Here is a 27,344-nt window from a genome sequence, read left to right on the forward strand (position 1 = left end):
GTAAATGCTCATCTAAAGCAGGCTTCAGCTGAAGACGTGTTCAATAAAAAAGTCAATTATTTGTTTAAATAAAATGTGTTTTAAGATGTGAAGCTTAAGGTATGAGGATTGAAGAATGTTTCAGGGTATAAGAAAGTGACATAATCTGTGCAAACGCATGTTATGAGATTTCTCTCTCTCATTATGCTACTGTTCATAGACTTAATATTAATCAGCAAAGTTCTAATAAGCTATTAACCCAACTCTGACAGCATACTAAACACCATACTATACCACTGTCATTACAGCCACAAGCTCAAAATTTCAAATTCTTTTTGGTTATTTTCTAACTGTAGACTTAAAAGGTGCTTTTCATTGTGCTAAAAAATATCTGTCACAGTGTTCTAGATGGATAGGAGAGTGTGAATGCTTTCAACCAAAATCATTCCCAACATGAGTATTCTGCTGTTTCTACAATGCAAATTTCAGAAGAGATTATAAATAGTGGAAATGCTAATAATATGTCAAAAACTTAGGTTTTCACAAACTCAAAACATTCTTGTAAGCTCCAAGAAGTTTAATTGGACCCAAATAAACAGATCAGATTCACTCAAGATAAGTATCATTCAACTTTTCCCTGATCTTGGGACCCCTAATCCTCAACACTCCCCTTTGCTCACCAGACTTAAGTAAAAAATTTTCCCTACCTTAACCTTATCCTGTGCTTTACCAACACTTTGTCAGGTCCAAGAGGCACCAGACGGTTCCACATAGCCTAGACAGTGAAGTGAAACAACTAGAAACTGCAGGACGTGACCAGCATCCCAGCCTTCTCAGGTCCCCCAAAGAAGTTCAATGCCACAGATTCGCCAGAAGTCTTGAGAACCTGGATCCCCTTTAGTCTCCACAACTTTTCATAGTAAGAAAAAGATGAGAATGTTGGGACTCAGGCACTATGCTGGCTTGCTCTGTCCTCCGGCAGGATGCACTTAGGCAGGACCCTGACCAGCCCACGGTCCTATGGCTGCTACATCACTACATAGCCTGTATGGAGGTGCAAGGTGAAAAGTTCCCTTTAAGAGATAAGCTCCGGCCATTCCTGTTCTCTTTTCTGCTATTCATCTGAAGGGGCAGGCAGGACTTTTCCTGTCTCTTCTTCTCTTTCACTCTGTCTCTCTCTTCTCTTTCCCCTCTCCCTTCCCTTTCCCCACTCCCTTTATCTCAATAAAACTTCCCACTTAAGTTGTTTCTGACTGGCCGTGTTTGTCCCTTACCTGTTTTGGGGCTTCTGCAGGGGTCCCACCTGTGCCATTTTACAACTACCATGGTGAAACTGAATTGCTTCTACACAATGGAGGTAAGAAAGTTCATGTCAGCCAGGCGGTGGTGGCACACGCCTTTAATCCCAGCAATCGGGAGGCAGAGGCAGGCGGATCTCTGTGAGTTCGAGACCAGCCTGGTCTACAAGAGCTAGTTCCAGGACAGGCTCCAAAACCACAGAGAAACCCTGTCTTGAAAAACCAAAAAAAAAAAAAAAAAAAAAAAAAAAAAAAGAAAGTTCATGTCTGGAGTGCAGGAGATCCTTTAGAGTTTCTCTTGGTGCTACCATGTCCTGTGATTTAAAGTAAGTGAGACATTACAACAGTCTATCCCAGGCGGGCTGACAAAGGGCACACAGCCATCAGGAATTAAGGAATGGGCAACTCCTCCACGAAAAGTGCCAAGACATGAGGTGCTTGTCAACAGTGGAAGGAATACAGAATGGACAGTAAAGTAGTTATAAACACCTGCTAAGGCCACATACCAGTTGCAGAGATTAAAATTGACATGAGGTTTTCTTATTTTTGTTAAGTATGTGTGTGAAAGGTCTTTATGCTTTCTTTCCTCAACTTACCATGTGATATCAATTAAGAGAATATTAATGGTTATATAATTTTTAAGTTTGAGCTACTAAAGAAATGCCCCTCAAGGGACATTGCCACCTATTTTAAATTTACAATGTGCTGTGGAGGTATAGGTATACCACGTTAGGTGTAATTTTGACCTGGTTAAATATGAAATGCCTTTGTGATGGTACACGGGCTAGTTGTATCATGTTTGGGTGTTATTATGACCTGGCTATTGTTTTCATTTGGCAATTAATCATTACATGAGATATGATTGTGCGTGAAGTTGACAAGGAGTGCACTTGTGATAGCTATTCTTAGTAGTCAATTTGGCTACATCTGGAATTAAAACAAAAAGACAGCACAGCTGTGAAGCATTTTTGATTAATTTTAAGTGGAAAGAGCTACTTCTAATCTGGATCTTTGAGGTAGAAAAACACACTTTTAATAGAGATCTTGAGGCAAGAGAACACACCTTTAATTCATATCTAATCTAGGCCACACCTTCTGCTGGAAAGCTATATAAACACGTGGAAGAAGGAAGCCTCTGCTCTTTGTCACGACATTCCAGTCTTTCCCCACCTAGTGTCACCAGGCCTGCAGGCCTGTGTGGAAGCGAAATTGTGAGTTTCTCTTCCTCAGAATGGGGTTTATGAAAGTTGGCAAGAATAAGGGCTACATTAAGAGAAATTACGTGAGATTCAGAAGGCAATGAGAGGGTAAAACTGACTCCTATGCTCACAAACGACTGGTGATCCAGGACAAAAATAAGTACAATTCACTCAAACACAGGGTGAAAGTTTGAGTTAACTAACAGAGATATCATCTGCCAGATGTGTTTGTCTGTAGAAGGGGATATGATAGTCTGCACAGAACGGCCAAAATACAGCGTAAAACTTGGCCTGACAAATTATGCTGCAGTCTATTGTACTGGCCTGAGGCTGTTCAGAAGGCTTCTTAATAGGTTTGACGTGGACAAGATCTATGAAAACCAAATTGAGATGAATACCACGTGGAAAGCATTAATGGTAAGCCTGGTGCCTTCACGTGCTATTCGGATGTAGGTATTGCCTGAACCACAACTGGCAATAAAGTTTTTGTGGCTACCTGTTTTTCACCACTTCCAAATTCTAGAACACAGTCTGCGTCTCCAGAGAGTTAGTTCCCTCCGCCAGCCACACTTTTTTTCCTGAAAACCTGCATTACGTTCTCAGCAACAGCCGGTACACGGTTCCGTCAGTACTCGGTCCTGGGGGCTGCAGCCCCTTTTCTTTCACATGACGGAGGTTCCTCTTCTTCGATTAGACCTGTGGCCTCCTAATGGCGTCTCTTTCGCCCCTGTTTGATGACAATGACTCATTGAATTTGAACAGCGGCTCTAACTACTCTCCCCGCAACCGGGCGGCAACCCAGAAGAGAAGCGAAGGTGGCCGGGAAACCGTTCTCGCGAGAAGACGACCAATTCTCGCGGTATCTCCCGGGTTCCGGACTCCTTAGCGCGAAGCGGAACCTTTCTGCAGCTCAGCCTCCGCGGACGCCGCCGTTTGGACGGAAGCTCCCGCGGGGTGACCCTCATCCGGCCGCTGCTTCGCGGAAGATGGCGGGGCCCGAGCCGCCGCTGCCGCGAGGAGGCCCAGGCTCCGCTTCGCTCTCCCCGCCCCGGGGAGACCGCACCCTCCTCGTCAGGCACCTGCCGGCCGAGCTGACGGCCGAGGAGAAGGAGGACTTGCTGAAGTACTTCGGGGCGCAGTCGGTGCGCGTCCTGTCCGACAAGGGCCGTCTGGTAAGCGGGGGTTGGCAGGGGAGGAGGGCCGGGCCTGGGTGAAGGCGATCTGCGCGTGCGCGGCGTCCCTGGTTGTGCTGTGATCATGGCCTTGGAGCAGACGGCGGCTACTGCCCAGCCGCTGCCCGACCCAGTGCCCCTTTCAGTGCCGTTTGTGCACCCACCCCCAGACGTGAACATATTTCTGTTCGAGGGTTATAGACGTCTGAAAAAGGATTCTTTGAAAACTCGCGTTTGTAGAGCAGGGACTACGATGTTTTCGGAAAAGCGAGTGAGCTAGGTGTCGCATGTTTTTGACAGAAAACATCCCCCAAGGTAACGGTATTTTGAAAGTTGAAAGTCCTTGATTAGGTATTTTTTTTTCTTGATGCGGGTGTTTGATTTTTCTACGTTTTTAAAAGGGCAGTGGTGAACACCTTTAACCCCAGCACTCGGGAGGCTGAGGCAGGAAGATCTATGTGAGTTTGAGGCCAGCCTGGTCTACAAGAGCTAGTTCCAGGACAGGCTTCAAAGTTACAGAGAAACCCTGTCTGGAAAAACCAAATAAACAACAACAACAACAACAACAAAAGATAATAGCCTGTGATGGAGCCAGACAGGTTTTAAAGTTTTAGGAGACTTTGATTGTGTACTCAAAATTGAAAATTGCTGATTTACAAGAAAGACCTCGATATTTGAGCATTTACAGTGTTGTGAATTCTAACAAATGGAAATAAGAATATTCTCTGGCTCAGTCTAAATATACTAAGACCATTTCATTTTATTTCAGAAACATACAGCATTTGCTACTTTCCCTAATGAAAAAGCAGCAGTAAAGGTATGCATTTTTCTTTATTACTAAAGCTTTTGGAGATTTCTTTTCCCTTCTTAGAACAGAGTGGAAGGTAATAGTAAACTGTCATTTTCAGAAGCAAAATCATTTGTGTTCCAAGACTTTCCCCAAAAGGCTACAGTTGACTTGGCAGATGTTAAAGCTTGTCCAGTGATTAGATACTGAGATATAAGAATCATAGATTATTAAGCAAGGTAAGGATAACGTCATGTATAATTTTTTAAAAAATTCGAAAGGATATTAGCTAGATAATTATTTGTAATGTTTATGGTACTTTTTTAATATTAAAAGGTATAAATCTAAGGAATCATTTGTAAAGCTGTCACCTTTGAGCTAGGCCTCGGATGAGTCATTAAATTTCGAGAAGAAAACAAATTGTTATTTCGGGTTTAGAAAATAGTAAAATTGGGCATGGAATGGTATAAGTCAGCCAGGCTCTAAATGCAGTGGCAGAAATAAGAATAAAAAACTGAGTCTTTATATATGTAGAAGAGTGGTAGTAAATTTTGTTTAGGAGGTAACCTAACTGAACTGATTATTTTGAGAAGGCAAAAATATGGTTAGACACATGAAAACTATCTGATTGGGTTGATACACTTAAATAGTGCAGTGGATGTAGAGAAAAATTAGAGCTGGGAAGACTACATGGGATGCTGTTTTAGAGGCCAAGGCAAGAATATGAATCTGAAGAGGGCAATAAGAAAATTAAGGGAGAAAAGTATATGTATACTTTGAAGAGAAATTGTTTGTGGGTCTTAGACTACAGAAGTAATTCAGTAAAGTGTTGCATAAAATACACAGGGCCTGAGTTGAAATCACAGTTCTACAGAAATAAAGTTTGTAGGTCTTAGATATGTAGAATTTGACAACAAAAAGGGTTCTTAGTTTGTTTTACATTTTTATTTATTTATATGTGTGTGCATGCACGTTTATCTGCACATTTGCCACTAGACGCAAGCGGAGGTCAGAGGACAGGAGTTGGTGTGTCCTTCCACAGCATATGTCTCAGGGATAGAACTAAGATTATATCAGTCTTCACAGCAAGCACTTTTACCCATCTGAGCTATCTAACCCTAGTTGAGATCTTTGGATAAACTTATATGACAAAAAAAAAAATGAGGATCTTGACATCGACGTGTAATGAATTCTTATGTTGTCTGTTTATTTTGAGGAATCTTTGGAGTACTTCTGTGAAAATCGTGAACATTTTAAAATATTTTCTTGAGCTGAGCAAGGTTAAGAAAGCTTCTTCAAATATATAAATGGCTATGATGGTCCAAGGGAAGATTAGTCAAGAGATGAAATCAAAACAAAAAAACCTAGAGAAGTGTTGCGTTTTAAAAAAAGAAACAAAGGAAGGAAACTGAAAAACATGGTATATTGATTGAAAAAGAAATTCGGGAGAGAGTTTGTGCTGTGATGAGACAACTGAGAAATGAGCATACTCTACTAATCAGGGTTAATCAGCCTTTTGTTTTTTTCAGAATCTCACAATGTGGTCCTGATTGGCCCAGAGCTCACTGTTTAGACCAGGCTGGCATCCGACTCAGAGATGTACCTTGGCACTCTCTCTACCTCTCGAGTTTTGGGCTTAAAATACACCCTGCCCATACTCTTCAAAAAAACAGGGAAAACTAGAAATAATGTTTGCTTTTTATAAAACAGGGAAAAAGCAGAAATAGCCCAAATCTTCATTAAGGAATAATACTGTATTTTTAAACTTGTTACAAGTGAGAAGATTTAAACCATGTCTCAGTTAACAGGCTACACAACATGAGGAAATGTATTAGAGGGTCTCAGCTTATGAGAACCACTAGTCCAAAGAGTAGCTAAAGAAAGACATGAAATGATAGAGGATGGAATTTTGTCACTAACAGCTGGATTTAGAATATGAACAGTTAATTTGTAGTAACACATGCAAAGTGGAACATGGGGATACAAATGCTAGGGATAGAGAGTTAAAGTTCACAGTTTTCTCATTTGTCTCAAAGAAGGACTCAAGGTGCTATGCTAAGATAGAAGAGACTGAGGTTACATATTAAGAGAAAAAAAAAACGTACAGAAATTTCTCTTAGATATCAGTGCAATTTATGCCAAGATTGTGATATATAATTGTCTGGTGTCAGTAAGGGTCATCTTGAGTTTTTTGTGGTTGAAATTTAGTGTATTTATTATGTTTTTTTAAATCTGTATTGAGCTTAGGTATAAACAGTTAGCAGAATATTGAAGTCAGATTTCATTTTACTAAAGAACAGTAGGTTGAGAAGTAATAGTAGTAAAATAGCCTGAGAAGGAAGTATGTACAATATTAGTAGTAAAAAAAAACTATAAATTTTGTTCAATTAAGATGACTTAAGTAATTTTTCTTTTTTGTTGTTGTTGTTGTATTTTTTTATTGTTGTACCTAAAGGCATTGACAAGACTCCATCAGCTGAAACTTCTAGGTCATACTTTAGTTGTTGAATTTGCAAAAGAGCAAGATCGAGTTCATTCCCCCTGTCCCACTTCAAATACAGAGAAAAAGAAAAGGTTTGTGGATATTCATGTTTTACTCCCATTTTGAAAAGTGCCTTTGTGCATGTTTGTCTAGTCATTTTTATACTTAACTGCATTGTTGATTGACAAAATAAGTGGGAAGGCTTAATAAAATGTAGCTCTAGTAAATCTGTAAAGTAAAGCAGTATTTCTGTTTCTAGTTGTGTTGAGGACTGAGTCTTGAGAGATAATAGATAAAGAAAAAAGGAAGTAGAGTGGATGGCATTCTACTTTAGTGGAAGGGCAACTAAAGGTTAATTATCCATTACCTAAAATGTGTGGGATAAATAGTATTTTATTTCAAATATTTACAAATGCATGATTAATTAGCTTTGAAATGTTAATCCCAACCCTAAACATGGAGTTAATTTTTTTCTAATTTTTTTTATTACTTTAGAAATAATACCATTCAAACTTTCCACTTCCTCCCCTCCTCCCACTTTCCTCATGCTCCCTCATCCATCCCCTTCCCTTCCAGTCCCAAGAGCAGACAGGGGACCCTGCCATGTGGGAAGTCCATGGCCCTCCCCCCTTCATCCAGGCTTAGGAAGGTATGTATCAAAATAGACTAGAATCTCAAAAAGCCAGTACATGCAATAGAGACAAATCCCAGTGCCATTATCATTGGCTTCTCAGTTGGCCCCAATTGTTAGCCACATTCAGAGGGTCCAGTTTGATCCCATGCTCGTTCAGTCCCAGTCCAACTGACTTTGGTGAGCTCCCATTTGGTGTGCTCAGGCACAGTGTCTCAATGGGTGGACCAACCCCTCGTGGTTTTGACTTCCTTGCTCATATTCTCCCTTCTTCTGGTCTTCAACTGGACCTTGAGAGCTCAGTCCAGTGCTTCAATGTAGGTCTCTATTTCTATCTCCATCTGTCACTGGATGAAGCTTCTATGGTGATATTCAAGATAGTCATCAGTCTGACTACAGGACAAGGCCAGTTCAGGCACCCTCTCCTCCACTGCCCAGGATCCTACCTAGCTGGGACATCCCCGTGGACACCTGGGAACCTCTCTAGAGCCAAGCCTCTTGCCAACCCCAAAATGGCTTCCTTAATTAAGATATCTTCTTCCCTGTTCCCATATCCGTCCTTCCTCCATCTCAACCATCCCACTCCCCCAAGCTCTCCTCAACCCTTCCCTTCTCCCTTCTCTCTCCCCTCTCCTCTCCCCCACCCCCATCCCCGTGCTTCCAACTTTTGCTTGGCAATCTTGTCTGCTTCCATTTTCCAGGAGGATCTATATATGTTTTTCTTTGGGTTCATCTTATTACTTAGCTTCTCTAGGATTGCCAACTATCGGCTCAATGTCCTTTGTTTATGGCTAGAATCCACTAATGAGACAGTACATACCATATTCATATCTTTGGGTCTGGGTTATCTCAGGATAGTGTTTTCTATTTCCATCCATTTGCATGCAAAATTTGAGTTCATTTGTTTTATATCTGCCTTGTATATGTTGCCTGAAAGTAATTTATATAATATTTTTAGTGTGTCCCTGTTTTGTGATCTGTTACATGAGGCCACCAGTAGAATTTTCCAATTTGTAACATGTTGCCTCAAACAGTTTCAAATTTCAATAGATTTCAGATTCCAACCTATAGGAATCTCTTTATTAGAGATAACAGGGTATCCTGAATAGGCATGGCTTTTTTTTCCCTTTAGCCTCTCATTTGGATCCTCTCTCTGCAACATGTCTGCCTGTGGATCTTTGCATTTGTTCTCATCTGCTGTTGGAGAAAGTCTCTGATAATGGCTAGATTAGGCACTGATTTATGAATATGGCAAGATATCATCAGGAGTCATTTTATTGACATCTATCTATCTATCTATCTATCTATCTATCTATCTATCAGCTGTTTAATACCAGTAGTGTTTGATTTTACCCTAGATCCCTGGGCTGTCTAGTCTCTGGTTCTTGGTTGCCCAAGTAGTATCAGGCATGGGTTCCCTCTTGGGGAGTGGGCTTTAAGTCAAGTCAGACATGGTTGGCCACTCCCACAGGTTCTGTACCACCGTTGCCCTAGCATCTGTTGCAGGCAGAACAGATTGTAGGTCAAAGGTTTTGTGGCTGGGTTGGTGTCCACGTTTGTCTTTTTGAAGCTTGCAGAGTACCTTAGTGCACCAAAGACATTATAATATAGGGGTGAAGGTTTCATGTAGGTAACAGCTCAATTTCTCCCTCCTTGCTCACTGAGTGTTGTCTTTGACATTGGGACACCACTGTCAGTTTGTGGAAAGTCACCCTTTTTCTTAGCAACAGCCTGGGTTGTTTGGGAATTTCTATGGGACCATGTTGGCCAACAACCAGTTGAGTGTAACCTAGTCCCTCAGCTGGAAGCCTTGTGTGGTGACAAAAGATGGCTAGTTGAGACTCCGTGTCCTCCATTACTGAGGTCTTCATTAAGATCACCTTACATTCCAGGAAGTTTCCACTGCACTAGGTTTCCACACCACCTGCCAATGATCCCCTAGTTCCAGCTGTCTCTTTCCCAACTCTCTCCCTCTACCTCATCTCTTGTAATGTGATTCTTCTACTCTGGTTTCTAGCTGCTCCCAGTACCACCAAATTGCTTCCCTTTAGAGCTCAAGGAATCATGCAAAAAGGTGGAGGAGCCAAGGGAGCTCCTAAAATTTGAAGGACACCACGAGAACACTGCCCACTTAACCAATTAAGCAGGGCCCTTAGGGGCCCACAGAAACTGAAGCAACAATCATGTATCCTGCATGGGTCTGTGCTAGGTCCTTTATATATATGTTGAGGTTGTTAGCTTGTGTTTGTTATACTCCTAACAGTGGGCATGGAGTTGTCTCTGACTCTTTTGCCTGCTCTTGGGACCCTTTTCTTCCTACTGGGTTGCCATGTTCAACTTCAGTATAATGGTTTTTTTCCTTTATCCTTACTATATTTTGTCATATTTGGTTGTTCTCTCTTAGAAGGCTGTTCTTTCCTAATGAGAGGCAGAAAGAGAGCAGATCCAGAGGGAAGGAGCTGGGAGGAGGAGGAGGAGGGGAAACTGTAATCAGGATATATTGTATAAGAAAAAACTCCTACTGATAAAAGCAAATTAAAGAGCAGATTTTAGTTCCAAGACTAGCCTTTGCAGAGTTTCATTACAGTAGTTGACCTCAAAATGGAATATGCAAAAAAAATCTTCATCTTCTAGCAACTTGGCTGAATTGCAGCATCCTAGGCCTTTTAATGTAAAACCTAAATTTATTGGAATCAGAAATTTCAGAGATGAAGGTGAAAGAAGTAAGGCCCTGCAAGTCTCTAATTTTATGCGTAGATGTACATTAAAAAGACTTGAGTTCCCTAATACAGATATATAATATAATGTATGTTTTTGTTTCCTTGGGATCATTTGGAATTGTCCTACCATGTTCATAAACTGACTAAAATCTAAGTGTAGGGATTAAGTAGAGTTTAAGTATGTTCTCCTTTTTTTCTCAGTGGTGCTTGTTTGTGAAGTCTTTTAAAGGTTTTTGTGTTTTTCTTTTTTTTTTTTTAATGAAATTGGTTTTGTAGTTACGTGTTTGACTTGTTTTCTTTTCTATATACAGTTTCGCACTCTTTCCAAAGATAATATCATTTGTGATTCTCTTTGTTCTAGGTCAGATGACATTATGGAAGATGATAAAGAGAAGAAAGAACCTGACTTTTTAACAATAGAAAATGGAATTGCACCAAATCATGGGTTTGCATTTTTGTTATTTTTTATTATTCTGTCTTTGTTGTGTGTATGTGTGTGTACATATATTATACATACATGTTATAAGTAAGATTGTATTTAAAGTCAGCATTTTAGTATGTCATGTATAATTTAATGTTTTCAATTTTGACGTATGAGGTTTTTTTCATTGAATAAGGCATAAGTCTATTAAAGTGTTCAGGTCTGTAAATAAACTCCAATAAATGCTCTGGTAGATGCTGCTATTTTCTTTAAGGTAATAGGTATATTAAGGGAGAAGATAAATACATGACTTTTATCATGTATTGGGCAGTTTTATGGGTTAATAATAGACTATCTAAAGTGAGTTACTGATATGCAATTATTAAAATGTAATAAGCATATTCCTTAATTTATTTTGTTTTTGTAGGCTGACTTTTCCTCTGAATTCATGCCTCAAATATATGTACCCACCACCTTCAAGCACAATCCTTGCAAATATAGTAAATGCTTTGGCAAGTGTGCCCAAATTCTATGTACAGGTATGCAGAATCAACTTAACTTTTGCTTATGAGATAAAGTTTATAACTTGGTACCGTAGATACTGTGCTGATGCTGATACTTATAACATTTTTGTAACATAGGAATCTTACGAATTCCAGAGAGACAGTGTTTTATGTAGTGTTTTTAAATGTAATGGATTGTCACATGCTACTCTCAAGTAGTAACTTCATAAATACAGTGAATGGAGACTGATGCTACATTTGAAGATGTAATTTGTTATAATTGTTACTGAGTATAACATTGGCTTATAGAAATCCTTAAAGAAAAAGTATTGATTCAGTAAATGGTTGAGAACCTTGATAATAATATTACTTCTCAGAATTATAAAATACAGGTGGTATATATTTTCTTTTTTTCTTTGTTTCATAGTCACAGTAAACTGGGCAGTTATATGAGAACATTTTCAATAGATTTTTACACTACAAGACCTTTATATTCTTAGTGTTAGGAATTAAAATCAATGTATTTGTAGAAATGACATATTGTAGGAGGATTAAGGTTCTGAGACACTGGTGCCTTATTTTCTCTTGGTTTAAGAACTGTGAAGGTCAGAGAGTGACTTTGGTTTTTATTGCTTTAATCATGTGTGTTTACATGCTAGGTGTGGTAGTACTTGCCTTAAATTCCAGCACTCAGAGGACAGAGGCAGGAGAATCTCTGTGAGTCTAGATCAGCTTGGTCTCTATAGTGAGACTTTCTCAAAATAAAAGAATGTTTTTCCAGATTTTTTTTCGTATATAAACTATATGAGATTAATCATGACATTAATTCTATGTTACTTAAATATTTTGCTACTTTAAGGTGCTTCATCTTATGAATAAAATGAATTTGCCCACACCATTTGGACCTATTACTGCACGACCCCCTATGGTAAGAAATTCTTAGAAATTTTAGGAACCATGGTTTTCTTTCCTGAGAGGTAAATTTTATCAATTTTGTAATTTCTTCCAGTTTTTTGTTCTTTAATCCCAAGAATCACAAATGATATTATATTAATCTGTAAGTATAAATATAAGATAATTGTATTTAACTGAATTATCTAAAAATTTGTTGTTGTGGTTTTGATCCAAATGCAGGTAGCTTCATTTGGAAATGATAAGTAAGGTTGCTAAAAGTTGTTCAATAATTTACATAGTAGGGTGTCTGTTCTTGAGGTTTTTTCACTGTGATACTGTGTATTTATCAGTAATACTAATGCAATATTATTTTTCTTTTAACATAGAAGTAAACCTGAGTTTTTTTGTAGTTGGCTACTATTCCGTGGACTATTAACTTCCCCTAACTCTATTGTAATACCAACATGTACTCGTTGTTTAGATACTATTACAGTAAGTTATGTCTTGTCATAGCTATTCCATTTCAAATAACAGGGAAGGAGGGGTGTTTGAGTCATTCACAAGACCCAGGTTGTCTTTATTATGTGCCTGTCCATGCTGGTTAGGACATACTGTAGGTCAGAAACAAAGGAAGGGTTACACATCAAGTTCTTATGCTCTTATTCCATGGGGTAATTTACATGGTGAACTATAAGGTATTTTTCCAAGTTTTTGATGGCTAGGGAATAAAAAAAAACATAACTGTTACCATCTAGCAGTCTGCTACCACAGATATTCCCTGAATGTATGTTGAATGTATCAAAGAAGAGAGACTCAAGAATTTATGTTGAATGAGATTCTGTTGATGACGGTTAAGAAGTTATACAAAATAGTTTGTTGTGTAAATATTATTAGTTTACATAGTATCTGTTTTGTTCTTTTAAATAGTATGAGGACTATATGCCATTGCATGCACCCCTTCCACCTACATCGCCTCAACCACCTGAGGAACCTCCCTTGCCAGACGAGGATGAGGATTTATCTAGTAAAGAATCAGAATATGAAAGCAGTGATGAGGAGGACCGGCAGAGGTTTGTGATGTGACATATTTGCTCTAAGAATAAGAATGTGGAAAAGAAAGACATGCTCTTCCTATATTTCATTCACATATACTTATTCAAAATTAGAATGCATTGAATTGTATCCCAAACCTCCCCAAGATCGTGAACATATATATAGTAGTTCAGTGAATACTAGGGTCTTTGGAAAAAGTTTGGATAAAGAATAATTTTTTAGATTTTTTTTTTTGTTTTAGAATTACAGAGTGCAATGGAGCCTCGTTATTTATGGTTCCATATTTATTATTTTGCTTGTTAAATTTTTGTAGCTCTAAAATTACTTTTTCTTTAAAAAAATTGAATTATTTTTCTAACTCATAATTTTTCTTTACAAGGGCTTGTTAATAAGGTGTTTCATAGATATGAGTATAAACAATGCTGAAAAATTTTAGTCACCTGACACATAAGATCCCAAATGAGATATAAAGTAGCCAGTTGCTATTCAACGTATCAGCATTATACTGAAGTACCTGGGAGTTAACATCCAAAAACAAAATTTTGGCTTACAGTTTGGGAGGGTACAGTCCATGACCAGCCATGTTCCCATTTCTTTAGCTCTGTGATTAAACAGTCCATCGTAGCTAAACATAAGACAGCACAGTAGTACTCAGTTTAGAACTCTAAAAACAAAAGAGAAATGAAGAAATCATGGTCCCACAGCCTGTTTCAGAGTATATCCTAAGTAACCCAAGGGTCCTCGGGTTCTACCATATTGGGAAATATTTCATATTCAAATGTTTTAAGCTGCGTCTTTCAGGACAATAAATCACACTTTCTGTTGATGTAGTATTTTATTCACTAATTTAGTGTTTGCCGTGACATCATAGAAGATATCTTCTTAGATAATAAGCATTAATTGGCTTCACATTTTAAACAGCTGAGTGCCCTGTACTCGTCTTCAGAATGATTTCTAGAGGAATCTTACACGTTCTCTACAGAACTTACTTGTTAGTACTGCCAATAAATAACTCCCTTCATTGGTTAGCTTAAGATTCTACATGTTTATTTAAAGATTCTGTAAAAAAAAAAAATTGTGAATTTCTTAGCAATTTCCTGGCATATAATTTAACATTTTCTTAATAAGTCCAAAAGAATCAATGCTTTTTCCTTTGTGAGTGAGGCATGGTGTTGGCCACATGTCACAACTGTAACTCAGTTCTACTCTCCTGTCAGGAAAGCAGCCATGTTTATAGTTGATGAATAGAAGTGGCTGTGTTTCAGCAAAACTTTATGTATATGCAAGAGCAGATAACTAGCTTGATTTGATCCTTGGACCAACACCCACCTTCAGTGAGTAAGTGATGTGAATCTTAACTACACATGAAGTCAGATCTAAAAGGAAGTATTAGTATGAGTCAGGCCTCAAACAGAGATTTTGAAAATATGTAACAATTTTACTAAGCCATTGCCCATCTAAGTAGTGATTTTCCTCTCCATGGAAAAATTAAATTGCAGGTGGGACTCATACTACCAAGTAAGAATAGATAGAATATAGTGGAAGAGAGATATTTAGCAAAGCAGGTAGTGCTTCATAGTAATCTGTTTCACTAAGAGCTAACAGTGCTCTGTTTGGCAGAATATATACAAACACTGGAATACAGAGAATTCCAAGTTGGATACAAAGATTAGTATATGCAAACTGAAGAGTAGTATAAAATATTAATTTTATTAACGATTCCCTTAGATAACTTTAAAAAATTTAGTAAACTTGTAGTGCTATTTAGAAATACTTTAAAAAGTAATTATAGTGATTCTAATTAGAAATGTTGTCATATTCTAGACCAAACTCGATTTAATTTTTATAAGTTTATATTTAGAAATGTCATATGAAATTCTGCCCAAAATTAATCTTGAATCTTAAAAGAGAACAAAACCAGTTTCTAATGCATGTTTTTATTTAATTTTAATAAATAAAGCTTGCCTGGTGATCAGAGTACAGAACTAAGCCACTAGAGGCCAAGGAGTAGTGGTACATACCTTTAATCCCAGGACTCAAGATAGAGGTAGAGGGCTATTGTTTAGTTCAAGGCTACCGTGCACTAAATGAGATTGACTCTGAAGAGAAACAACTCACACAAAGGTGATCCCAGCACTTGGGAATCCACGCCATTTAATCCCATCACTAGGGAGGCGGAGACCAGAGTTATATGGCTGATAGAGCTAAAAGGTCTCTTTGGTGGCTGGCTGCACTGCTTCTCTGCTCCTTCAGCTTTCATGCCCTAATATCTGACTACAGGTTAGTCAGGATTTATTTATTAAAACCAAATAGAATTTGTGCTACGTTTTTATTACTTTCTGGGAACAAAATAATTTTTAAGAAATATATTTAGTTGTCAAATATTTATTAATGTCTTATGTGCCTGGTCTTGCTTTAGGTTAGTGTATTTTTGGTGCATAATTTTGATATTGATGTGTAGTTTAAATATTTAAATGTTTGATTTTTTGGGGAGGGGGGTTTCAAGACAGGGTTTCTCTAGTTTGGGAGCCTGTCCTGGAACTAGCTCTTGTAGACCAGGCTGGTCTCGAACTCACAGAGATCCTCCTGCCTCTGTCTCCCCAGTGCTGGGATTAAAGGCGTGTGCCACCACTGCCTGGCTAAATGTTTGTATTTTTAATAACATTTTTATTGTGTTTGGTTTGGAGACTTCTAGAAAAAGCCCTAGCTGTTTAGCCCTAGCTGCTAGGAATTTGCTATATATACCTGGCTATGTTCTGTTGGTAAATTAAAATAAAAGACAGAAATAATACAATATATTTGTGTATTTATAAGTTTTATGGCATTTTATTTGAATATCTGATATTCATAATGAAAGTTTTTAAATTGGTAATGTAAAATCTGGCCAATATTTTAAAAATAAGATTTAAATGGTACAGGTTAATTTAAGGTGTGAATTTTTGTCAAATCGATTATGTGTGTACTGATGGCTTTAAAGTTAACCTAATTAGTTTTAAATATATTTCTTATTAAAGATAAAAACTATATTCTAGAATACCAACTCTTATTTGCCTCCTCGTTTTCTTAACAGAATGAACAAACTAATGGAGCTAGCAAATCTTCAGCCCAAAAGACCCAAAGCCACAAAGCCACGCCAAGTGAGAAAAAAGCGAAAATTAAAGGACATGTTGAATATACCTTCATCAACTTCACATAGGTAGCTTTATGTATACTTTTGAAATGAAGGTTGTTTGTATGTGCTTTGTGTATTCACTTAACTCAGGTTATTCTTCAGTCTGACAGTTTGTCAATTGATCACTGGTATCATATACAACTTTTCTTCTGTTACAACTCTGGGCAGTTAATGTTTAGTATGGATCTTATTTGGATATTTTGGTATCTATCACAATTAAAAACAGCTCTCAGAAATTTAAGAAACTTGCAGTTAAAATAGACACGCATATAACAAGTTATATCAAAAGGTGGGTGTGGCTAAAAACTAGGCTTTTTTCTAGTAAACAGGTGTAAGTATAAGCATATACTACATAGTATGAAATTTCACAGCAATCAAGTTTTCTAAAGACTTGTATTAAAAAAACTGATCATGGTAGCACACGGTTGGTTGGTTACTGAGTTTCTGTTTGTCAAACTCACAGAGTTTTTAAAATCCATTTGTTTACCAGCAATTGATAATACTCACTATTTATTTCAGATTAGCATCTTTTCTCTTATCAGGCATATTTATTACTTCTTACTAGTGATTGCAGTTTTAACTTCATTTCACTCTTCTGCAAGTTACATTCTAATAGAAATAATCTTATGTATAAATTATGACATCTTAACCTCTTTCTGTGTTGATAGGGCATTTATTTGCTTTTAACTCTTATAGCATTGCGAAATAGCAAAAACACTGTAAGCCACATTTTCTGGTAGCTGTTTTATACAGTAAAAATATGAGCAAATCAGGGCCAATAATAATTACTTAATCCATTATACTCAAGTATTTCATCATACAATCTGTATAAAAAAGTTACTGAGCAGTTAGACATTTTTCTTTACAGAAATCCACTAATTGCATGTAGCTGCTGACTGTTGAGTTGCATACCACATCACTGATTACACAGTGTACAATATATACTGCATTAAAAACACTGCCAGATGATGAGGTATATAGCTGTAATCCTGGCACTTGGGAGAAGGGCGCAGAATGATTAGAAGTCAAAGTAATTCTCTACTATGTAAACCAAGCTTAAGCCTGTCTTAAATTGACTGGCAAAGTAGTTCCCTGGGTAAAGGTTCCTGTGAATAGTGATGATAATTAGGGTTTGATCCTAAATATCCATATGGTGGAAGAAAATAACTCAGTTTGTCTTCTGATGTAAAAATATTCCCTACCACACATGCAAAATACATGTAAAACAAAAAAAAAATCTGCTGTTTAAAATGAATGGTTAATTCCTAACTTTTTCATTTACCAAATGACTTTAAACTTTGAACATCTTTTAATTTTAGTTTCCTCATCTATAAATTAGGTGTTTAATAGTTTCATTACCAACTATTGAGCTTTATTGGACTACTAACTCTAGTCAGTTTGTGTAGTCCCTAAAATGTATAGAATGTTTTATTTGTCATCATGAGCTTCTTAAAGAATATCTGAAGTAATGTTCTTAGAATTTTATTTTAAATTATAATCATATGTTGTGATTGTTTTTTTATTTAAATACCAGTTTGCATCCTGTGCTGTTACCATCAGATGTATTTGACCAACCACAATCTGTAGGTAATAAAAAAATTGAATTTAATATATCTAACAACATGCCAGCGGCATTTAAGAAAGATTTGGAGAAGGAGCAGAATAATGAGGAAAAGAAATCTGGTGAGAGAAATTAGTTATTTCATATACTTTTCAACCTTTTTTAATGTTAAAATAAAATTTTATAGTAGTGTTTGTCAGCTTTACTTAAAGTATGCAGTTGCAGACTGAGATTGTAGCTCATTTGATAGAGAACATACATGGAACTCTGTGTTTAGTCCCCAGTACTTATAAACTGAGCATGGTGATGTAGCTTGTAATTCCAGTGTTTGTGAAACAGAGGCAGGAGACTCAGAAGTTTGGGGACGTCCTTGGCTAATGGTTGGAGGACAATGTGGAATAAATTAGACTTCATCCAAAATGTAAAAAAAAAAAATTATCAAGCATTAACATATATATGGTTAGGTGAGTCTCAATATCATGGACTAACATTTTCAACTCTTACTTCATAAAACTTAAGCTAAGTGGAAAGATTGTTAATGTTGCTTTTTGTTTTCTGGTAATTTGAGATAGGATTCTCTGTGCATACCAAAGCAGGTTAAAACCCATGGAGTTCTCCTTTCCCAAGTGCTAAACATCAAGGCTGTGTTTATTAATTCCTGGCTCTTCTTATTAATTTTTTGCAAGTGATAACATCTCCATGAAAATTAGGGTTTTGCTGATTATCGAGGGGTAGGGAGGTTAATGGAATGTTTGTATCCCCAAATGTATCTTTTGTATTTTTTTTTCCAGACTAACATGTTGACACAAATCTTTTAATTTATGTTGAAAGGAGTGAAGCTGTTTAACAGCATTTTGATGTTGCTTTCTGAAATTCTTATAGCCATTTTAGATTATCTTGAGTCACTCTATTTGGCTAGAATATTATCAGTATTATAATTTAACTAATTGCACATTTAGCTTAACATATAGTTACTACTATTTTAGAGTGAGTAGGATAAACAATCAATTGCTACATACCAATCAATATACACACTCTTATATAATGTTGAGCATTTTCATCAGATTCCCATTTGGTACATCAAACAGAATATGCTAAAGCTTAATTCATTTTCTTTCCTCTTTTTCCCCTAAGAAGCACTGCAAATCAAGCATTTGATTCTTTAGCTGTTGTCTATATCTGCCTTCATGCTACAATAACAGAACTGAAGGGTCAAAACCAAAGTCTTGCCTTGGCCCACAAAACCCTAAAACACTCTTCTTTGACTCTTTATAGGAAAGATTACCCTGCTTCTGTTCTGAAATACTGAGAAACATTAAATTACCAAATGATACTTTTGTAAATTGTAACTAGAAAACAGGAAAAGAAACCTAAAATATGTTTTGAAATATGAAGGGATTTTTGGTTGGATTGTTTTCTTTTTCTTTTTTTTTTTAAGATTTATTTATTTATTATGTATACAGCATTCCTTCCATGTATGCTTGCATGCCAGAAGAGGGCACCAGATCTCATTACAGATGACTGTGAGTCACCATGTGGTTGCTGGGAATTGAACTTAGGACCTCTGGAAGAGCAGTCAGTGCTCTTAACCTCTGAGCCATCCCTCCAGCCCTGGATTGTTTTCTTTTGGTTTTATTTTTATGACTGATATTAATGTTGAACTCTTAGATTCACCAGACACTGAACTTGATGACTCAAATACAGGATTTGGAAAAATCTTCCCCAAACCTAATTTGAACATCACAGAAGAGGTTAAAGACGATTCTGATGAAATGCCTTCAGAATGTATTTCTCGAAAGGAGTTGGAAAAGGGCCGAATTTCTAGAGAAGGTAATATAATGACATAAACCAACTCATAATCCATCTCATATTTTGTATCTCATGTCTTACTGAAATTAGAACTCTACAGGTCATTTACATTCAGATAGACACTTTAGTATCTTTCTAGAATTAGTTTAATGACACTTCTTTCTCTTTTTAAAAACTCACCTCATACTGAGAAGTTCCTTACCATACAGTGTTTGCAGTAAATATTTGGTAATTAGTAAGTCCCACAAGGGTTTAAGTTACATATTGTGTATATAAAAGAGTTGACAAATCATTATCATAGAATATCTAAAGTAGATACAAGGTCATTATTAAAATTCAGTGATTAGAAATCTGAATTTAGGATTTTATATAGCAACATTATTCTTAAAATTGTTTTCATATATTTTAACCATTTTCTATGTGATAAAAACCAGGACTAAGGAAACTACAAAAGAAGCATTTAACTGGGTTATTGTTTTCAGAGCTTTAGACTTCATGATTGTAGAACAAAGACATGGTAGAAGCAACTGAATGTTCATGTTTGTATCCACAAGCTGTAGGAAGAAAGAACACAATAGGAATAATGCAAGTCTTTAGAAATCACAAAGCCTGTTGCCAGTGACACACCTCCTCCTCCAAGGCCACACCTTCTAATTGTTTCTAAACAATTCTGCCAACTGGTGACTTTGTGTTCAAACATAGGAGCTCCTAGCCCCTATTCAAACCAACATACTATGATTTTTTTTTTAATTTTAGTATTTCTTTAATACCTTTCTTCACAATAATAAGGAATTAGCCTTCAATTAATATCTTTGAATATAAAATCTAGTTTTCCAAAGCAGATAAACATGAGGAACCATAAAAAGGTTTGGAGACCTTTGTCTGAAATTTTTGCCTATAAATTTTGAATTCATTATTCCTACATTTGAACATGACAGTGACTAATGATTTGGGAAATGCATTTTAAGCAGAATGGTTAATAAATGGTTTTCATCACATGTTTAGGAGTTTTAGTAAAATGGCTTCTCTTTTATTTTGGTAGAACTCTTCAAATGGACTGTGGATCAAATTTTTATTCTATATAGTTGAGAAATTTTAAGCAAAGGTTCAATTTTTTAAATAATATAATTCATTTTAGATTTTAATATAAATTTATGAAATATTGTTATTACTGTCTGTTAACATTTTCATAAAGCTTATTTTTTGCCGTTTTAGCAGTTACAATTGAATGTTATTTTTAAAATTGCTAAAGGTATTTTAATTTTATATTTTTATTTTGCTTTGTTCTTAAAAAGAAATGGAAACCCTTTCAGTTTTCAGAAGTTACGAACCTGGTGAACCAAACTGCCGAATTTATGTAAAGAATTTAGCTAGACAAGTTCAAGAAAAGGTAAGGTGAAATTTGCAATTTGATTTTGTTGTTTTGCTTTTCCTCCCCTGGTTTTCTTACTTGTCTATGTTCTTCTTACCCTTTTTTATTATTATTAATTTCAAATTCTAGGACCTTAAATTTATCTTTGGAAGATACGTTGACTTTTCTTCAGAAACACAGCGGATAATGTAAGTGGCAGACATAATTGCAAATTGTGTTTTATCTGTTACAAATTCAACATGTTTTGTTATGCTTGTTTTTTTTTTCTTTAGTGCTGAAACTCACATGGTAATTCATTTGTTCTCCTGTGTAAATATCCTTTTATTCGTCTAGAACAGGAATAGATATATTTCTATATAAATGAGCAAATAAAAATTTTTAATATTTTAAATCAGATATTTACTCCAACTGTTCAATTTTTCCTAGTATGAAAGCTTGTATTGACTATATGTAAAGAAATGTTTATTGTTATATTCTGCTAAATAACCTGTATGTACAGGACTTCTGATAAGTTTTATCTGAAACCCTTTGACACTAAAGTATTGTTACTCAGCTTCCTTTTTTTTTTAATTTATTTATTTATTATGTATACAGTGTTCTGTCTGTTTGTATTCTTGCTGGACATGAAGAGGGCACCAGACCTCATTACAGATGGTTGTGAGCTACCATGTGGTTGCTGGGAATTGAACTCAGGACCTCTGGAAGAACAGTCAGTGCTTTTAGCCATCTCTCCAGCCCCATCAGCTTCCTTTTTTTAAATTTATTTATTTATTCATTTATTTATTTTTATGTTGCCTGAGAACTATGAGGAGATCTTGGTTCAATGATTTTATTGGCCCATCTCCAAAAATAGGTTTTCTAGTTTGGTCGGAGCTCTGGATTTGCATTTCTAAAATTGGTTTTAGCTATTTAATTTTATCTTATTTCTAAGTGAAATTAATACTTTTAAAATCTTACCTGCCCTGTATGTCATTTGGATATATTTTATGTTCATATGTATAAGTACATATAAGATATATATTATCAAGATTGTATTTCCAGTATTATCATGCCTATAATTATAATTTGAGGTAAAAGAAAATATGAATTTAGGAAAAGCTATAGATTCCCCCATGACTATTTCTTCTGAGAGAAGTAATGTTGAAAAAAATTTCACTGCAGAAAAATGCAGGTGGATGGTTACACCTGTTTGTGTATGTGTTTGTACACACCCTCCTCTTTATGTGTTTGTGCTTGAGACAAGTATTTTTATTGGCCTGATACTCACCAAGTTGTGAAAATGGGTCGTCTGACTGACCAGTAAATCAGGGGCCATATGTTTTTACCTCCCTGTTTCTGCAATTATAAGCATTACATCACTATGCCCAGTCTTTTCTCTTGTTTCTTTGCTTATTTGTTTGTTCTAATGAGAGTTTATGAGATTGAAGTTGGGCTCTTGTGCGAGCAAAGTAAACACGTTTCTATCTGTACTCTTATGAGGCCTGCCAGTTGATACTGTATGTTTTTTTTTCTTTTGTTTGCTTTTTGAGTTTATAATACTGGATCATGTTTTTGTTGTAGTTTGCAATCTCATTTTTATAAATAGCTTTTTGAAAGAGTTTTATGTCCAAATGTTTATATAATTATACTGTAGAATAATAAGACAGTGGGGGAGTATACTAGGAATAATGTGTAACATTATCCCTATGCTTGGAAGAGTCATTCTTTGTCCATGTACCATTAATAAAATGATAGCTTTGAGTATCTAGCAAATCTTCTATCTACTGTAAAAGTTTGTAAATGTTCATAATAATGTAAATTCAATATTGTAAACCAGTTACTTAATTAAATTAGTTTTTAGCCTTTTACTCTTTTTTTAATCACTTGAGTATATAATATTGAACTCATTGAAAGATGTGTGTAAAAAGATGAATTAAAAATTTTTAGCTTGCTTTGTTGTTAGTATAACTATACTAGAACCCTGGATCATAGTAAAACAAGAAATTAAGAGCTTGCTTTTATCCATGCTAGTGATATAATTTTAAAACAATGAGCATAGCACAATTGTTGCTTGTTAAGAACAATACAAAGGAATATAATTTTGGAATATCTAATTCATATATTTTACTAATAGCTCTGTTGTTACATTGAAATAGTAGATTTTTGAATAGTTAAGACCTTTGACTCATGATTTTAATACTATTTGGTTTTTTTCTTTTACTTCTAGGTTTGATATTCGCTTGATGAAAGAAGGACGCATGAAAGGACAAGCTTTTATTGGACTTCCAAATGAAAAAGCCGCAGCTAAAGCCTTAAAAGAAGCTAATGGCTATGTTCTTTTTGGAAAACCCATGGTGGTTGTATCCTTTTAATCAATCCCTTCTAAAACCCTAGGGTTTTTTATAAGTGGGGTATAAATAATTTCAAGTTGTTATTTATAATAATATCAACATTGTTATTCAAGGTTGAGTTGTTACTTACAGATCAACATGCATTAGCTCAGTCAGGTGACAAATTTCCTTAATCATTATTGGAAAATATTTAACTTTAGCAATTTAAGGGAAAGTTCAGCCAAGTTTATACATTTATTCAGCTCTAAATTATTTTATGTTAAGGTCAAAACATACTATCTAGAAATATACTTGGAGTCACTGAAGGGATTCAGTATAGAGTTACTGTAATTCACATTTCTACTTTGGAATTTCAGTGACCAAAATACATCTATCATTGCACAGCTGTCGTGTAGTAAAATCAAGTTTTAAATTAGTGAGGGTACAGTTAAGAAATGTGACAGTTATAAAGAAGAGCAGATACTTTTTAATTTTTTTCAGGTTGTGAACATTATGCAAGATTTAGGAAAAATTTTAATGCTATTTTCTATTCTGCATTAGATATTAGGACTGTATAGTATATATTTTTATATATTAGATCTTGATAAAAATAGCACTTTCATGTTCACGATGGGGCCCTTAATTTTAATGCATTAGCAGTTTGCTCGATCTGCTAGACCAAAACAAGATTCTAAAGAAGGAAAACGAAAATGATAGGAATGGATAAAGGTAAGTTTGGAGAAAACAGTGAAAGATACGATGGTTACTTGGAGTAAAAGCAAGGAAGCATAAAAGTCTTGTGGATTACTACTATTTAGACATATTATAATTTTTTAATAAAATTTCTGTGTATATAGTCGATTCTCATTAGCTTCAAAATTGTCACTAGTTTGTATGTAACTTTTAGAGAAAATTTTCTGGATGGAATGTATTGGTTTTTACTTTGTATATATTCCTTGCATGATGTTTTTAATTTCTAACCATTGTTGTAATGACTTGGAGAGCTTGATAAAAACAGGTTGCTGGTCCTTCCCTCCAAGATTTTCTGTGTCAGTAGTTCTGAGGTGGGTGACAGGTAGTCCCATTTATCCTATGGTTAAGGAATTTCTCAGCATTTAGTAATTGCAGTACCGAAAGTGACAGTATCTGGGAAGCCAGGACTAATTGGGTATTCTTACTGGCACCGTTCCAGTTGTACAGTCATTGAGTTCGTGAATGACAATGAGGTGATTGCTCTAGGGACCTCACTGAAAACTGAAGGAAAACAGTTACTAAAATGCTTTAGTGCTGTGTATTTAGAATGATCATCAGTTTTTTCAAACATAATTTTGTGGCATAATCTTTTGCAACATAATCTTTTGCAACAGTCACTACTTATGTAAGTGAGTAAATGATTTCAAAGGGTAGAGTTAGAGATTTTAAATTATGTTACTTTGAGAAACGAGTGGAAATAATCCATTCAGGATTTTTTGGGGTGTGAGCTAGAGATATTTTACTTTTAGTTATTGTACTCTTAGAACCTGAAAGAACATGTAAAAATAATTGCTCAAAATTGCTGTAGGGGGGTATCAAAATAGGGAGATTTGCATACTTTTTAATCTCTGTGAGTTTCTTGGAGTATTTAAGCTTACTTTCAAGACAGTCAGATGTCTTAAATACTGTGCAGAAAAAGAATTTTAGTCTGTATTTCAGTAAATCATTTATAAATCTACTGCTACCGATTAGCAAAGAAAATAAACTACATTCTGCTGTTCTTCCTTAGAAGCATTCCTGCGTAAATACTGCTGTAATACTGTCATACAAGTGTATCCTTTCTTGTTGTATCCTTTTTGGGGCAGTGGTTTTGTTTCATTTTGTTTTCTAGAAATGCTTTGTCTACCATCTATCTAGAGTAAGCAATACTTTTTATAATCAAATGAAATATTTCTCAAATTAGTTTTGTAGCTTGAACAAATATTTTACATGTATTTTAGATTGACTGTTTAATTTTCTACATTATCATATAATCAAGGAGTTTGTTCAAGGAAAGTTAGTGAATCAGGTCCCTTACTGTATACATATGCTTTACTACAGAATCTGGTAATATTTCTTCTATATGTGAATTTCCTCAGTCTACTTCAGGAACATGCTTTCTGTTTCATGGTATATCCCATTTAGGTGTTGTTCTAATTTCATTTTGTTGCTATGACAAATACGCTGACAAAAAACAACTTAGGGATGAAGGCATTTATTTGTGTCATAATTCCAAGTTATAGCTCATTGTTGTGGGGAAGGCACGGCATGAACTTAAAGTATAATATCCACAGTCGATCAGAAAGAGAATAAACCCATAGATCCGTTCTTGATTAGTCCTCTCAGGGTCCCCTTTCCTAAGGAACAGTGCTACCCAAAATTGGCTGAGTCTTAACATCTATCAAGACCACGTTATGCCCTCAGGCCAACATAGCCTAGATAGTATTTATTATGACTGTCTTCCCAGGTTATTCGGTGTTGTGTCAAGTTGACAGTTAAAACTATCTAGCACAGTTCTAAATAATATGTTCTAAAATTTGACTGGGAAAGGATATTTTTTCTTTAGTAATAAATATATTGAAAACTAATAAGATTTCTACAAAATTCTCAACAGTAGAGTAACATATCACATTGAAAGTCTAACTGAAATGTCTTTGACAATTGGAAGGATTTTCCTTATTCTTGGTCTTTTCAAAACAAAAGTGAAAAAGTCAAAAACAAAATTTATATATGTGTGTTCAAATTTTGACATACGTATATATAAATTTGAAAAGAATAACAGATAAGACATACTAGACTTCAGATAGCGTAGTCAATTTTTTTCTAGAACTAAGAACAATGATTCCAGGCTGTATGATAACTACTATCTCTCTGAACAATCGGTCTCAAATTTTCCTGCACATTTAAATCCTGAGAACTTTAAATTAGGTAATAATGAATTACCTGCTTTCTAAGAGTTTGATTCTAGTGTATTACTAATGTAGAGAGAACCACCATGGAAGAGTTTCTATGTATAAATATTTCTAGACTCTTTATTATAGAGCTAATAAATAAAAATCACTTGGAATAACTTCCAGTAATATATTTTGAATGGTTCCCTTAGTAATAGAAAGGACCACTGAGAAGTTTAGATGATACTTTGTTAAAGTGATTGACCATTGTATACCAACTTAATAAGGCATACAATGTTATTTTAGTGGTAAAATAAAAATCCTCAACATTTTGTGGGAAATGGTGCTAATATAATTGTGTAAAACTACTCGAAATTCTCTTGTCACCCTAATAGTAGAAGCTTTCCAAAACTGAGATTATAGTCACTTGATATATACAATTTAAATATTTAGATTTAAATATTATAAGTAGCAGTTAATTTTGTTGTATTGACATGATTCACTAATTTTCTCCATATAAGTATTTGGGCTTTTTAAAGTTAATGAATTGAATTATTTTTAATGGATTTTTATGGTGTTTTAGGTTCCTTCTGAATTCTCTGCCTTTCAAGTACTGTGGAACTATGAGAGAAGAAATTCGCCCTCTGGACTATGGAACTGTGCGTAACAACTTTGAAAGCACTCAGAAATCTCATATTTTCACATTAGTGTTTGGAGATACTTTATAATAGTTTATTGCATATATAATAAATTATTTTTCTTCTCAGCAGTGTCCATACTTTTTTATTACTTAACCTATATGGCTAAGGAAGTGTAACTTAGCAATTAATATAAACTAACTAATTATAAAGTAATTATTATAAATTAATTTTTTAGTACTAGCTATACATTTTCCTTTATACTTCCTAATCCTATTTTCCATTCCTACCTATATACAGTGCACTTTTACACATATTTTTTAAAAATATTATTTAGGTAATTATTTTAAGAAGAGTTTCAGTTTTTACTGATACTATTGCCTGCTGTTTTGATAATGGTAGATTTGTCTGTTATAAAGTATTAATATCTGTGATCATTTC

The 27,344-nt window shown here is 35.3% G+C and overlaps 1 protein-coding gene across 3 annotated transcripts; it reads left to right on the forward strand.

Annotated features, from left to right (window-relative positions):
- The first annotated feature begins 3,316 nt into the window (after positions 1-3,316).
- Positions 3,317-27,031, forward strand: Rnpc3 (RNA binding region (RNP1, RRM) containing 3). 3 transcript variants are annotated; one of them, XR_005974748.1, is made up of 16 exons: positions 3,317-3,648; positions 4,418-4,465; positions 6,891-7,009; positions 10,630-10,713; positions 11,117-11,228; positions 12,052-12,120; positions 13,014-13,156; positions 16,210-16,335; positions 17,846-17,994; positions 19,541-19,702; positions 20,977-21,071; positions 21,183-21,241; positions 23,260-23,392; positions 24,020-24,091; positions 25,125-26,302; positions 26,849-27,031. XR_005974748.1 is itself a non-coding variant. In XM_041657346.1 (15 exons), exons 1-14 carry the CDS (start codon positions 3,463-3,465, stop codon positions 24,074-24,076), a joined length of 1,542 nt encoding a protein of 513 aa, XP_041513280.1. In that variant the 5' UTR covers positions 3,317-3,462; the 3' UTR covers positions 24,077-24,091; positions 25,125-26,839. The 3 variants fall into 3 exon arrangements, 2 of the variants coding, with proteins under 2 accessions (XP_041513280.1, XP_041513273.1); XM_041657346.1 differs by lacking the exon at positions 26,849-27,031 and having other exon boundaries at positions 25,125-26,839; XM_041657339.1 differs by lacking the exon at positions 25,125-26,302 and having other exon boundaries at positions 3,344-3,648.
- The last annotated feature ends 313 nt before the right edge of the window (positions 27,032-27,344 follow it).

The sequence above is a fragment of the Microtus oregoni genome, unplaced genomic scaffold (assembly GCF_018167655.1).
Source record: "Microtus oregoni isolate MIOR12 unplaced genomic scaffold, Mior012 000000F_ref0000247, whole genome shotgun sequence".
Taxonomy (NCBI): Eukaryota; Metazoa; Chordata; class Mammalia; order Rodentia; family Cricetidae; genus Microtus; species Microtus oregoni.

Bases quoted from the DNA above. Each gene is read 5' to 3' on its own strand.
- Rnpc3 (XM_041657346.1), top strand. From the start codon at position 3,463: ATGGCGGGGCCCGAGCCGCCGCTGCCGCGAGGAGGCCCAGGCTCCGCT. The intron at 19,703-20,976 runs GTAATATAATGA...GTTCTTAAAAAG, and splicing joins GGGCCGAATTTCTAGAGAAG to AAATGGAAACCCTTTCAGTT. The intron at 21,242-23,259 runs GTAAGTGGCAGA...TTTTACTTCTAG, and splicing joins TCAGAAACACAGCGGATAAT to GTTTGATATTCGCTTGATGA.